At 33.0% G+C, this 13,597-nt stretch overlaps 1 protein-coding gene across 6 annotated transcripts; it reads left to right on the forward strand.

Moving 5' to 3' along the window:
• Positions 1 to 5,405: 5,405 nt before the first annotated feature.
• LOC131634523 (uncharacterized) lies at positions 5,406 to 10,678 on the forward strand. 6 transcript variants are annotated; one of them, XM_058905213.1, is made up of 7 exons: positions 5,406 to 5,896; positions 5,990 to 7,301; positions 7,820 to 8,040; positions 8,377 to 8,613; positions 9,063 to 9,126; positions 9,763 to 9,944; positions 10,362 to 10,662. In XM_058905213.1, exons 1-4 carry the CDS (start codon positions 5,600 to 5,602, stop codon positions 8,434 to 8,436), a joined length of 1,890 nt encoding a protein of 629 aa, XP_058761196.1. In that variant the 5' UTR covers positions 5,406 to 5,599; the 3' UTR covers positions 8,437 to 8,613; positions 9,063 to 9,126; positions 9,763 to 9,944; positions 10,362 to 10,662. The 6 variants fall into 6 exon arrangements, with proteins under 6 accessions (XP_058761196.1, XP_058761189.1, XP_058761184.1 ...); XM_058905206.1 differs by having other exon boundaries at positions 9,063 to 9,944; positions 10,362 to 10,673; XM_058905201.1 differs by having other exon boundaries at positions 8,377 to 9,126; positions 10,362 to 10,668.
• The last annotated feature ends 2,919 nt before the right edge of the window (positions 10,679 to 13,597 follow it).

Here is a 13,597-nt window from a genome sequence, read left to right on the forward strand (position 1 = left end):
ATATTAGTATCCGCGTCACTAGAATAACGCTCGTTCTATTCCGTGTTTCTGTTCCGTTCTAATTTTTTGGATGGTCGTGTTGCACCGTTATTTGAGTTTAACAACATAGTTTCCAACAATTTGTTTTCTTGCTTCCAAATTCTTTTCTTCTTTTGAGATCTTTAGTCCTTCACTCATGTTTTATTGATTTTTCCTCTAAAACTCATAATTTCTTCACGAATAACTACTAAAAAATAATGAAAATTACTTCTAAAATTTTATGAATAACTACTAAAAAATAATAAAAATAACTTCTAAAATTTTATGAAGACGGGTTATCATCATTCACCTTGCTCCGTCTCGTTTTTTGCAGGCTTTTGTAGGATGGGTATGCCTATGTGCCACCCTAATTCCCAAGTATGCAAATGATAATGAATATGTCAAATCAATTGAGATGACATTGGCAACTTCCACCAATGGTAATTTGTATTTGTTGGTTTAGTATGTGCTTTCAAGTACCAATATACTAGAAAACATGTTCAACAAATTGATTGAATTTGGATGTGTCCAAGATAAGCCACTCACGGAAAACCAGCGGCGGGAATTGCATTTGTGCCTACCACATCTACCAGAGTAGTGATGGCGCCACCGTGCAAGTATTTAGCTGAATTCTGCCAATTGATAAATGAATTTAGGTCAAAATATAAAACAAAACTCATTGAGAAGAAGAAGATAGAAACGAGTAAACACAAAAGAATTTTCATTGAGAAGACGACACAACCATGTTGTATAAGATCGAGGCGTGGATCGTGAAAGACTAGAGGTTCTATAAACTCTTTGGGAAATTCGTCATCTTGCTTTGAATGTGATGTTTCTCCTTTCTCCAGGTATCTCTTCACTAATTTCAAATCGGTTATGTTTCCTTCTGTTTTCACCATTATGTTTTTTCCTTTAACGCCTTCACTCACTCATACAACTAGTAGACAAATTTAAAGCAAATTTAGCAAAAACTCTTGAGTCTTCTCGCTTTTTAATTTGACACACATATTTCTAACCTTCTATCGACTTCATTAGGTGTTGCATTTCATTTTTAAGGCCCCTCAAAAATAATTCGATTGTCTTTCAAATCTCATAAATTTAAGTGATATTATAGTTAGATTGCTTTTGCTTCATTCTTGCAAAGAATTCACTACGTGTCTTTATAATATATTTTATATTGAGAAAATGGGTAATGCACTGACAATATAATATATTTTTACACTCTCAACCAATCACCACTATGTATTCAATTAAACCACTATTTTCTTTTAATTTTTTTAATGACATAGCAAATTGATGACTTTTTATTGGATGACAGTGTTAAATTATTTTACACGGTTAATGTATATCCATTAAACGCTTTTATATTTTCAATCCATTAAACCCATTAAACCCTTTTATTAACTCTTCCCCATTTAAATGCTCCATAAATGAATAACCAATTACTCTAATTTTAAATGGATAACAATACTTTTTAGTAACACATTCGATAAAAATTTCAGGTAACTTATGTTTTCCAATTTCCACTACTTTTATAACCCCAATTCTTTTGTTGTCTCGTTGTTTTTATTTTCATCTCTACATCAGATTTTGTAATAATATCAGTCATTCTATTTTGCATATCTATGAGCCTCTTTAAAAAATAATTTAAAAAGATATTTTTTATAAAAATTTTAAATAAAAATTTAGTTTGTATAGTTATTTTTAAAATATTATTTTAGATATTTTATTTTTTTATTAAAAATTTTTCGGGTATCAAAATTTTAAAAAATCACTTAATTTTAAAGCTATTTCAAATAGTTTTTCATAAAAATTATTTTTGAAATATCACTTTTTAAAAAAATTTCGATTTTGACTATATTTTAATCATCAATAATGTTTGTTTATGTTATACTTATATGATGTCAAAAATAATATTTTTAATTTAGAAAAAACAAATATTAAAAACTTTTAATATTTTAAAACACAATTTTGTAAAATCTATTTTCAAAAATACAAAAAAGAAAAATCTTTTTATTTAAGGGGAAACAAAGCATCCATATAATACAAAAATATTTTACACTATCAATTAATCTTAGCCGTTAAATTTTTTATAAATTGTTGATTTTTATTTTATTCACATATAAAGTATTATCTATGAATGACTGTGATACACCTACCGTGTAAAGTATTTTATACTGATAGTGTATAACAATTAATCTCAATTATTTTTCACTATGCATCATCTTTAATCTATTTTTTTATTAATTATATTGTATTCAATTAATTTAAAATAGGGGCTGATATTCCAATGTAGATAAAAATAAGAAATTTCTTTATAGACTCCATGTTTCTTGGTCACCGGCGGTGAAATCCCAAAAATGTCTCTATATTTCGAAAATGCATCTCCGAAGTTAAAAAAAGAGTGATTTCGGAAATGCATCTCCGAAGTTAAAAAAAGAGTGATTTCGGAAATGCATCTCCGAAAACACTTTTTTTTTCTTAAAAAAAACTATTTCCGGTAATGCATTTCCGAAAACAACATTTCGGAGATGCATTTCCGAAAAAATACGCGTTTTGCTCTTTAAACAAAACAATCTCCCCCCATTTCCATTTTACCCTAAAACTAAAAAAGTTTCAAAAGTCTTCCCATTTCTGGTTCCTACTACACGAACTTGACTCTCCAAAGTTGTTCTACAACCTTCAAAGGCCACTCAAAGGCTAAGTTTCAAAGCTTCCAGTTTGTAAGTTTTACATCCTTCAACTATAGGATTCAAATGCATAGTAGGGTTGTTAGAAATTAGTAAATGTTATAGGGTTTAGTTATTATATGTCACTGAGGTTGTTTAGATAGTAAAAATTTGATTTTGAAGCACTTAGGGCAAGATGTAGAGGTTCTGCAAAAATGGTTTTCGCAGGGGAGTTCCGGAAGTGCATTTCCGAAAACACCTCCTTCACCAGTTTCGAAAATGTACTTTTGAAATTAACCCATAAAGTTTTTTTTATTTTCTTGATTGTTTCGCATTCTTATGTATTTCAATTTTTTTAGGAAAACGGCAGGCAACCCCGCACGACTTAGACATGGCAGAGAGACCCAGACATCATCGGCTAAACGCGAGCGAGCGGCACAACTGGCATCGACCCAGAGACGGGGTAGAGGACGAGTACCCGTCCAGATTGAAGAGCCTGGTTCCTCATCTGGATCGAGGAGTCGGCTTGCTCGGGTGTCTTCTTTCCAGGAGGTACAAGAGGATGAGGAGGAGGTGATACCTGATGTTGACCCTCCGCACGGAGAGGAGGAGGAGGAGGAGGGCTACCCGGGAGGGCCTAAGGACACTTCCTTACTTATTTACTACCACGACCACATCGCTCAGCGTGTCTAGGAGTGACCGATATTTTTTTTAATTACACTTTATAATTTAACCGTTTTTTATTTAGGTTTTTTAATTACACTTTATAATTTAACCGTTTTTTAACTAATAATCTTTTTTTGTTTTGTTTTTGTGGTAATAGGATAGACCAACGATAAAATCCGTGAACCACGCAAGGAAGATTTTTGATCTGTTTAAACCAGATGACCACTGGTTTAATGATGTGGTAGTTGGTTCCGGGCTCAGCGGGTTGTGCATGACCGGGTATACCACTATCAGCCACGGCATGCAGGGGGTTTTCGTGGAGCGATGGCACAAGGAGATGTCTTCTTTCCACTTTACTGTTGGGGAGATGACGATCACCTTGCACGATGTTCAGTGTCTGCTCCACCTATCGATCAGAGGGAGGCTGCTGCACCATTCTCTGATACAGAGGGTCGAGGCGATTGAGTGGATGATCGACTATTTGTGTATGGACCCACACATGGCTGATTTTGAGTGTCGGACGACGAATGTGGCCATATCCGGTTCTCCAGCATGAGAGATCTGTATGAGAACCACCTTGTGGCGGCACCAGAGTCCGAGCAGGAGGGTGACGAGCTATTTACAGAATATCATTGTGCCTGCGCTCTGAGGTGCTGGTTCATGTTCTTGGTAGGCACTACATTCTTTGTGGACAAGAGTGCAACCTACGTTGACATGACATATCTCCGTTATTTTATCGACCTGAGTACCATTAACCAGTGGAACTGGGGGTCAGCTATTCTGGTATACCTATACCAGAAGCTGAATGAAGCTTCCAACTAGAGGACCAGGCAGTTCACTGGATCTTGCACACTCCTGACGGTACATTTCTTTTTAATTATTTCACATTTATTTATGGTTCGTATTTATTTTTAACATATTATCGTATTTGTGTTTCAGGGCTGGATCATCTCCTACTTCCCCCGCATCCACGGCTCCGCCATTGATCCTGCGTACGATGACGCAATGCCCAGGACCGCCTGATACGTTATCCAAAGGGGGAACAACGCAGTGGGACCATATATCGCGGGTACCTGGAGCTCCGGGAGCGTCGGGTGTCATCAGAGGATGTGACACCCGATAGAACCAAGTCACATACCCCTCTACACAGTGCCATTCCTAGGTGGCCTCCATACGCCGATACATCTCCGGGACCAAATGATGCGCCATGTCCTCAAATATAGCAGTGAGATCCACTCGAGTAGCTATGTCGGGAGCAGCCTCAAACGATGATCTCAGTATCATCTGCACACGTCCAAACTGCCTCATGCACCGCTCTGGCAGATACCTTACCATGGTGTTAGCCTCGCATGTCAACCATCCTGAGTATAATGTGATGTGGTCGAATAGGACACCCGACGCTCCCGGAGCTCCTAGGCCAGCATATGAGGAGATCTTGGAGAACCAGCAGGCTATGCCAGCGGATAGAGATGCTTGAGCGGGATGCATTGGGCCGAGGTATCATCGCGCACGGCGGTTCAGAGGCGGTTGCCATCATTGAAAGAATGGTAGGTGACGCGGGCGGTGCAGCGGCATATATCAGGCAGAGGAGGTCCTAGGGAATTAGGGTTAGGCATACCCAGTAGCTGTTGCTTATTTATTTTTTAGTCTTGACTTTTTTGTATTCGGGTTGTATTATTTTGACATTTTCGTACACTATTTTTTTTATATGTATATTATATTAGTATTTTATTCCAATTTGCGTGTTATATTTAGTTTATATCCAACACTATTTACATTAAGGATTGTCGTTTAATTTAGAATACGGGACTAAACATTGTTTAGATAACAAAAAAAAAAATTCTGCATATTTCGGAGATGCATTTCTGAAACACCAAAAAATATGAAATTGGTGTTTTCGGAGATGCATCTCCAGAAACACTCCCAATTGATGTTTTCGGAGATACATCTCCGAATTCTAGAATTTTTTTAAAAAAAATCTTCGAAAATACATCTCCGATGCAGAGATATAATTAGATTTTTGCAAAAGGTTCTCCTGAGGGGTTGGTCTACAAAGAAATTTCCTAAAAATAACTTTGTCCATTTTTGTTTTCTCATTTCGAGTCATGAATTGGGTCTAGACAAATTGCGCTGGACTTCAGCTCGTCATATTTGAGTTGGGCCATCATCCTTCCATCGAGATCATCATCATCTTCATCACAACCATCTTCCGATTTTGGCTTCAGAGCTTGAGAGCTTACACAAAAATGGCGAGTTCTTCGCCTTCATCCGGCAAACGCCCCAAATCCGAAGCAGAATCCGACGAAGAAAACAAAAAGGAGCAGGATGATTGCTGCGGAATTTGCTACGCCGAACGCGGAGTTTCAGTTCCAGGTGAAATTGATTCCTGCAACCACTATTTTTGCTTCGTTTGCATCATGGAATGGGCCAAACACGAATCTAGATGCCCAATCTGTCGCCAGAGATTCTCCATCGTTCGTAGACTCCCTAAGCTTGGCGTCTTTTCTTCCTCTCGGGACGTTAAGGTCCCTCTTCGTGACCAGGTCATTCTCTTCTCTGTAACTGTAGTCTGTAACACATTCAAAATTGCATGAAACTCTAATTTAACTCATTGATAGTGCAAAACATGTTTGTAGGTTTATCATCCTCATGGAAATATGACTAGTGGTCCTGTTGGTTCTAATGCTGAACTCAAATGCTGTGTTTGCCTTGTTGCGAAAGATGAAAATCTTATAATAATATGCGACCTTTGCGATATGGCTTCACATACTTATTGCGTTGGCTTGGGCTACTCCGTTCCTGAAGGTGATTGGTTTTGTCATGATTGTGCTGTTTCACGCGAGACTAATGCTAATGATGGGTTAGACTTAGACCAACAAACTGTTGAGTTGACGGCTGAGCCTGGTGTAACTGTTTTAGATATCGTGAGAGAAACAGGTAGCCACGTGGCTAGAAGACCAATGATATCTTCTATTCGACAAAACAATTCTTTATCTACTGCTATTCCTTTAGTTGATAGAGTGAATAGATCCGAAGGGAAAAAACCTGTGACGAATGAACAACGTGCGCAATGTAATGTTCAGGCGCTTCGTGAAAATTGGAATTCTTTGAGAAGTGGTTCATTGAAGTTCGATAGAAAATCATTTCAATCTGGTGGCACGAGTAGTCAAAAACATGATTCTAGTTCTTTATCACGTGGTGGTTCACACTCGATTGCTTCCACAGGCCGTCAACAATCCACAGTTCAAGGCGCTCAATCTAGTAACATGGGGAATGATGGTGACTTGAAATATGATGTTCACAAAGCTTGGCAAATGATGGATAGAGCAAAGACGGTGAAACAGACTCCTAGAAGAACTAGCAGAATTACACAGGTAGTGGATGATGATCCCTCGTGTAGTGGCGCTAAAGAAAAATCATTTGCACCTCGTAGTTGCCTAGAATTAAAAAATCTACAGCCTAGAACATTAGACTTTAGATGCACCAGAATGGAGGAGCAGTGTGGCTATTCTAGTCTTACAAAAAAATTGGAAAATCACTTGTCTCCTTTGTTGGGAGAAAAAAGGAAAAGTAGGGTCTTATGCGAGGAGAAGATACAGCATTTGAAGGACCATACTAGTACTAGTCATTCTGTAAGATGCAGGGAACGACCATTGCTCGGTAAGGCCCATACTGGTACCCACAGTGCTCCCCGTGACGATGATAGAAATTCTGCGAGGGAACAGGGGCAGTCTGCTTACTTGGTAACTTCAGTAGTAGGTTCAGCATCATCTAGTGGCAAATCTGACAGTTTGTGCGCCTCTAATAAGGATGTGGATATTTTCAATAAAGAAAAGAGATTTAAAGGCTTTGGGAATGAGATCACAAAAAATACTGAAGATGCAAAAACAGAAATCCAGTCTCTTGTTAAACTGAATCTGAAGTGCTTAACTAGAGATAAACAATTAGGTAATATTAGTTAATTGTTGAACTTATTTTTTCCCTCCATATTGACATGACCATTATTGGCTGAAGTTGTAAATGATTCAAACTGTTAAATAGGCATTATGCATATGATAGTTGTTAATTGAATGCTCCGAAGCATGGGTACTTCTAAAATGGTGAAGTACCGGTACCGGGTACACGTACCGTACTTGTGGTTCTTCATTTTTTCTTACTATTCAATTTTAAGTGAAATTTATGGTTTTTTCAAATATGAATATAGTATATTTATGTATTTTACTTTTGTTGTTATTGTATCTTAACATTATTTTGATCTTTTAAAACTTTTATAGTGATATTTATGAACCTAACAATTTAGTTATCCACTCATACATTTTATAGAAAACTCTTATTTTTTTCTAAACGTACCCGTACCTTGATTTTTTTATAAAATGCCGTATTCCGTACCGGTACCAGTACCCGCACTGCACCTATGCATCATAGATTGAATGTAAGTATTTTTCATGTAGTTGTTTGTTATGCAGGTGTCGAAACTTTCAAGGGAGTTGCGAGGAAAGCCACACATACCATCTTGGCTGCTTGCCATTCTGAGCAGCACAAGTCTAATATATGCTCCTCAAGCTCTGTATGCAGCCATACTGACCATATTACACAGTTTCAGCAGTCCACTTTAATGCCCAATTGTTGCCGACAATGTTTTCAGGTCTATGTGAACGATGTTGTCAAATCCATCATGTTGGAAAAAGTGGGTTGTTGTTCTTGATCTACATTTTTCCATATTGTTTTTCATTTCAATGAATATTATTTTCAACTATGTAAATAAATTAAGGCTTCCCTTTGGCTCAGGGCCTCAGGCAACCACATTGTTAACTGTATGTTGGAGGTAGGCGTTGCATTTCTATCATTTTACTTTTCCACTTGGATTGAAAAGGAGTTGAAAAATGTATTGAAAATGTCTTTATCTTAAGAAGTAATTAAGATTGTACTATCTAACTACTGCACATTTTTGGCATAATCTGGGCATTTTATGTGATTGCTCAATTTTCAATTTTTTTTAATTAAACTATGCTATTTCTTCAAGGCAAATATGAATATTGCCTTAGGGGGAAAAGGTATTATAGAGATACAGAGCACAGCCTAATACATCTCAATAGGCCCGATTCGTTAGTATTCTCAGCATTGTTTATGATCCATTACACCAGCGGTTGCTTGGTTTGAGAATACAAAATGATTCATCCATCAGTGGACGGACACATGTTTCTCCATGCTTTCATCTATTTTCCTCATCACCGTTTTGCTTGCCCCTGCTCGTATACAGGTTCGGATAACTTTTCTGTTGAATAAAAAGTCGTTTAATTTTACATCTTCAAATATTCTGTTTTTTTCTTGTCAGAAATCAACATATAGGGACCCGACTTTGGGTCACTCCTTTGTTTGGAGAAACTCCAAAATCCAAGTAGGGTATAAATTATTTGTATGCGTATAGTTTGAGTATAAACTACAATTTAGTTTTGACAGGATTTTCTATTAAGCATTATTTCTTTGTTTTCATTCATTGCTCTTTGTTGTACTGCTATGGCTTATTTGCCAATCTGCTGAAAGGAACGGTAAGAGTACATGATATATAACTGTTGTGCTTCATCTGTTTTAGTTTGAATGTACGAAAGTGTTACTCTTTGTTAAAATTTGTGACATGACATCTCATCCTTCAAATGGTTTAAAATTTTGATATCTTCCTATGGGGTCTGCAAATATGTCTGAGCAAAGGTCTAGAGACTTCCAATTCATGCCATGTCAGTACACATGCTGAATTTTTTTCAAGTTGTACCAAGTAAGTAGCATTTTGAACTGTCAATGATTAAATGTTTTTTTGCATCTCTTTCTCACTTATATAATTGATTTGTATGTGATTTATTTGTATGCATATGTGAAACCAAACACAATGAAAGCACAATTACTTATTTATTTGTTTATATCTGGATTTAGTGAATGGCAGGTATTTAAATTGATCACTTTCTGCCTTTTTAGAATGTATGGTTAGGTTAGGGGTATGTTTTGTTTTACACAATAGTTTGAGTTGTTCTTTTCAACGACGCATATGAAAATAAAAATATATAAATTATAGAATATCTTTTCATACAACATTTATAAACTGCAGCCATTACTTAGTGATCATTTTGGCTGATTATTATTTTGGACGTTATATTAACTTTTCCTTTGCAACTTTTCATTTGCAAAAAACAAAGTGCAACTTTTGTATTGATCATTTTGGCACATATACAGTGGAAGGTTACTTAATTTATACATCAATCATTTCAGCACAATTATTGCCTATTGAATATTGATGTTTTAGTATTTTTCACTCTGAAGATTATACCAACAGAACTTAATATTGCAGGCAGTACATGCTGCACCTTGGTTCTAATGCATTTTCTGATCTATTGGCTTTGGTTTTGATGATCAACAGTGTTTGAATCCTAATGAAAAAAGTCAGGAGACTATCTAAAACAACAGAAGTCAGAGGAGAGGTGTAGAGCCTTATTTTGTTAATTCTGATCCAGTTGGGGAAGAGGATAATGGAATCTCATGTCTTACTCTTAAATGCAATAGCTACATGTGGATTAAGTTTCCCGAATATTAGTCATTTTGGTAAGTTACTTGTAAGAAATATGTTTTTAACTTTTCTTAATAGACCGATGAAAGAGTTAAATAGTAGAGCTATTTGGCTGATGCTTTCTGTGGTTTATTAATTTATTTGAGATTTCATTCATGTTGGGCTATGTTTTGGTTCTAGTTTCAGTTTTTAACCATAATTTCAGTTTCAGAGTATCTACATATGTTTTAGATTTTATTTGCATTCCTTGAAAGTAATGTTAGAATGACATTCGTGTATTCAATCGGAAAATACTCTAACATGCTATTTGTATGTGCTCTCTACACGCCTAAATGCTTCTATTTTTGGAAGTTTTTATTTAATGCTAAACTATTAGTATAAACATGAAATTATCGATCCAACAGTTTTGGTAGTATATGTAAATAATAATAAGTCTGTCATTTACGGTGCAGTGTGAGAATCAGATGTTAAAAAGGCAGAGAAGGCAGCTAGAGTACACTACAGGGTGTAAGATATGCAGAAGATATTAGAGACTCATCGAGGAGTGGGGCTCCAGTTTAGTTTAGGACTTTAGAAACTGTTGAAGTAGCCGTAGCTTATAACAGTTGCGCAAAAAATAATATCCATTGGATATTTATTGTTATTTTAATGGTTCTTCTTACTTATAACAAAAATTTATATTTTAAAAATATAATTAATTAATTAAATTCTATTAAATTAAAATTAATAATCTAATATCATACCATTACCACATTAATTAAATTAAATTATCAAAAGTAAAAACAATTATTATTACACTTTTATTTAAGGGTATTTTCGTCTTTATAAAAATAGTAGTATTTCTCTCTTTTCACTTTCTATTCAACCAAACAAGTGAAAAGAGAGAGAAATACTTCTCTTTCTTCTGTTTCTCTCTTCTTTCTCTTATACCAAATAATATCTAAAATCTATCATATTTCTCATCTTTTTTTCTCTTCTTACAATCTCTCTCACTTCTCTCTTTTCACTTTTTCTCTGCAACCAAACATACCCTAAGGGTGTGTTTGGTTGTGGTGAGAAATTGAAAAGAGAGAAATAAGAAAGAGAGAGTATAAGAAGAGAGAAAGATGAGAGAAATAGAGCAGATTTGAGATATTGTTTGGTTTAAGAGACAAAGAAGAGAAATAGAAGAGACAGAAGTGATGATAAAATTTGAAAGTACTAAAATATCCTTTCATTAAAAAATTCATTTAGTTCACTTTTTATTTTATATTTAATAATTTCAGTTAATTAATTAAATTATTTAACTTAATCTATGTATTAGATAATTTAAAAATATAATCAAATTAATTAAACTATTTTAGATCATTTATTTTATTTAAAAAATAATTAATTTATTAAGAGTTAAATTAGTTTTAATCACGTCTAGAGGATATAGAAAAGTACTACATCAATTTAGGTGAAAAAAAAAGAAGTCATTAACTTACGTTGAAAAAAATAAAGTAGAAATGTGTATTGTTTATGAATAACAAAGCAAAGGAAGGATAAGGGTATGTATGAAAAGTGGGAAAAAAATTAGATGCTACAAAAAAATCTTCGCTTCTTAGAGGAGAAAGGAAAAAGTGGTGGGTCCCAGCATAATTCTATCTCTCTTCTCTATTTCTTAGCATACCAAGCAGGAGAAGTTTGGTATTTCTCTCAAACTTCTCTCTCCCTTATTTCTCTCTTCTCTATTTCACTCATATCAAACATAACCTAAATGATAGACAAGCCAAGGCTCTTGGCATGTGTTTGGTGTTGAGTCAAATTGAACTAAATTACATAAAAAAAAATCATATCAACATAAAAGTTATAACTTGAACTTCTAGAAAAAAGTACATTTGATTGTGGTTTTAACAATTGAAACACCGATCCAAACATACATTCATTTTAAATTACCGGGAGGGTTAGGGTCCTCCCAATTTTCTCATCTATTATGTATTATTTATACTACATATATGACTAGTGTGTTGTACGGGATTAATTTGAATCTTTACCTTAAATATTATTTTAAATAAATAATATATTTTAATAAATATAATTATATATAATTTATAATAAATATTAAAATTGTTTAAAAATATGTGAATTTTTATTAATTTATATTATAGTTTTATTTTATTATTTTTGTTATGTTCTTTTAGTTTAAAAAATATTTCATATTTATATGAATAATGCAATATTATAAGTTTATATTAAATCATTTGTATATAATATTTCTCAATAGTAAATTCAATTGCATGTTATTAACAAAACAAATAATATGATTTTATCATATATCCAATCTAAATTAACAAAAAAAAAAATAGAGAAATGTCAAGTTCTATCCCACTAAATTAACAGATGAAAGAAGAATAAAATAAATGACAAAAACAGAAGAAAATAAATAAAAAGCTGAAAATATAAATTATAAATAAAAATCTAAATCATGGAGGTCAAAATGGTTCTTGAGAAGTATTTCCGAATAAAATGTGGTAGTGTGTTTTATTAAAATTTTGTAAAATATGTCACTGATTTGTCAATTTGTAAGCGCATCTATTTCATTTAGTGTATACATGTGAATAAACCCTATCATTATTATGATTTGCAATATATTCTCTTCGCTAAGCTTGCAAGATATAATAAGATAAACAAATATAATAATTGAGTATGAAATTTGATAATAAGATAAACAAATATACAAATCTATAATATAAGAAAATTAATGGTTGTGGAAAAGTCAAAAACATCCTTATTTAGCTTTTTGCCACCACATTAAAATTGTGGTTTTTTGGTTTTTACACCAAAAAGTTCTTAATTTTATTATTAAAATAATACAACTCTTATATTTTATTAAACTTATCAAATCTCTCTCCATTCTCTATTTTTTTTATCTTTCATCACTTTCTCACTTCTTTCTTCCACAAAAAATATTTTATTATTGATATATATTTTTTATATACGAAAAATGATATTCATGATCGAAATATTTTTTAGTAAAAAATGATATACAGGAAAAATTTATTCAAAAAATCTATTATTGATCTAAATATTTTTATATACGAAAATTTAATATTGATCCAAATATTTTGTAAATGATACCTAAATAAAAATAATATTTGTATACGGAAAAATTATATTACTTACGAAAATTGGTATTTATGATCTAAATATTTTTTATTTAAAAATGATATACAGAAAAAAAATCTACTATTGATCTAAATATTTTTATATACGAAATTTACTATTGATCCAAATATTTTTGTAAATGATACCTAAACAAAAATGAAGTTTGAATACGAGAAAAAAAATCTATTATTGATCTAAATATTTTTATTTACGAAAAATGTTATTTAAGATTCAAATATTTTTTATCCAAAAATGGAATAGGCCAAAAAATCTATTATTTTCTAAATATTTTTATATACGAAAATGTGATATTGATCCAAATATTTTTGTAAATGACACATAAACAAAAATAATATTTGTATATGGAAAAAAATCTATTATTTACGAAAAATGGTATTTATGATCCAAATATTTTTATTCCATAATGGTATACGGGAAAATAATTTACTATTGACCTAAATATTTTTATATACGAAATTTACTATTGATTCAAATATTTTTGTAAATGATACCTAAACAAAAATGAGGCTTGTATACGGGGAAAAATCTATTATTGATCTAA

The sequence above is a fragment of the Vicia villosa genome, linkage group LG1 (genome assembly GCF_029867415.1).
Source record: "Vicia villosa cultivar HV-30 ecotype Madison, WI linkage group LG1, Vvil1.0, whole genome shotgun sequence".
Taxonomy (NCBI): Eukaryota; Viridiplantae; Streptophyta; class Magnoliopsida; order Fabales; family Fabaceae; genus Vicia; species Vicia villosa.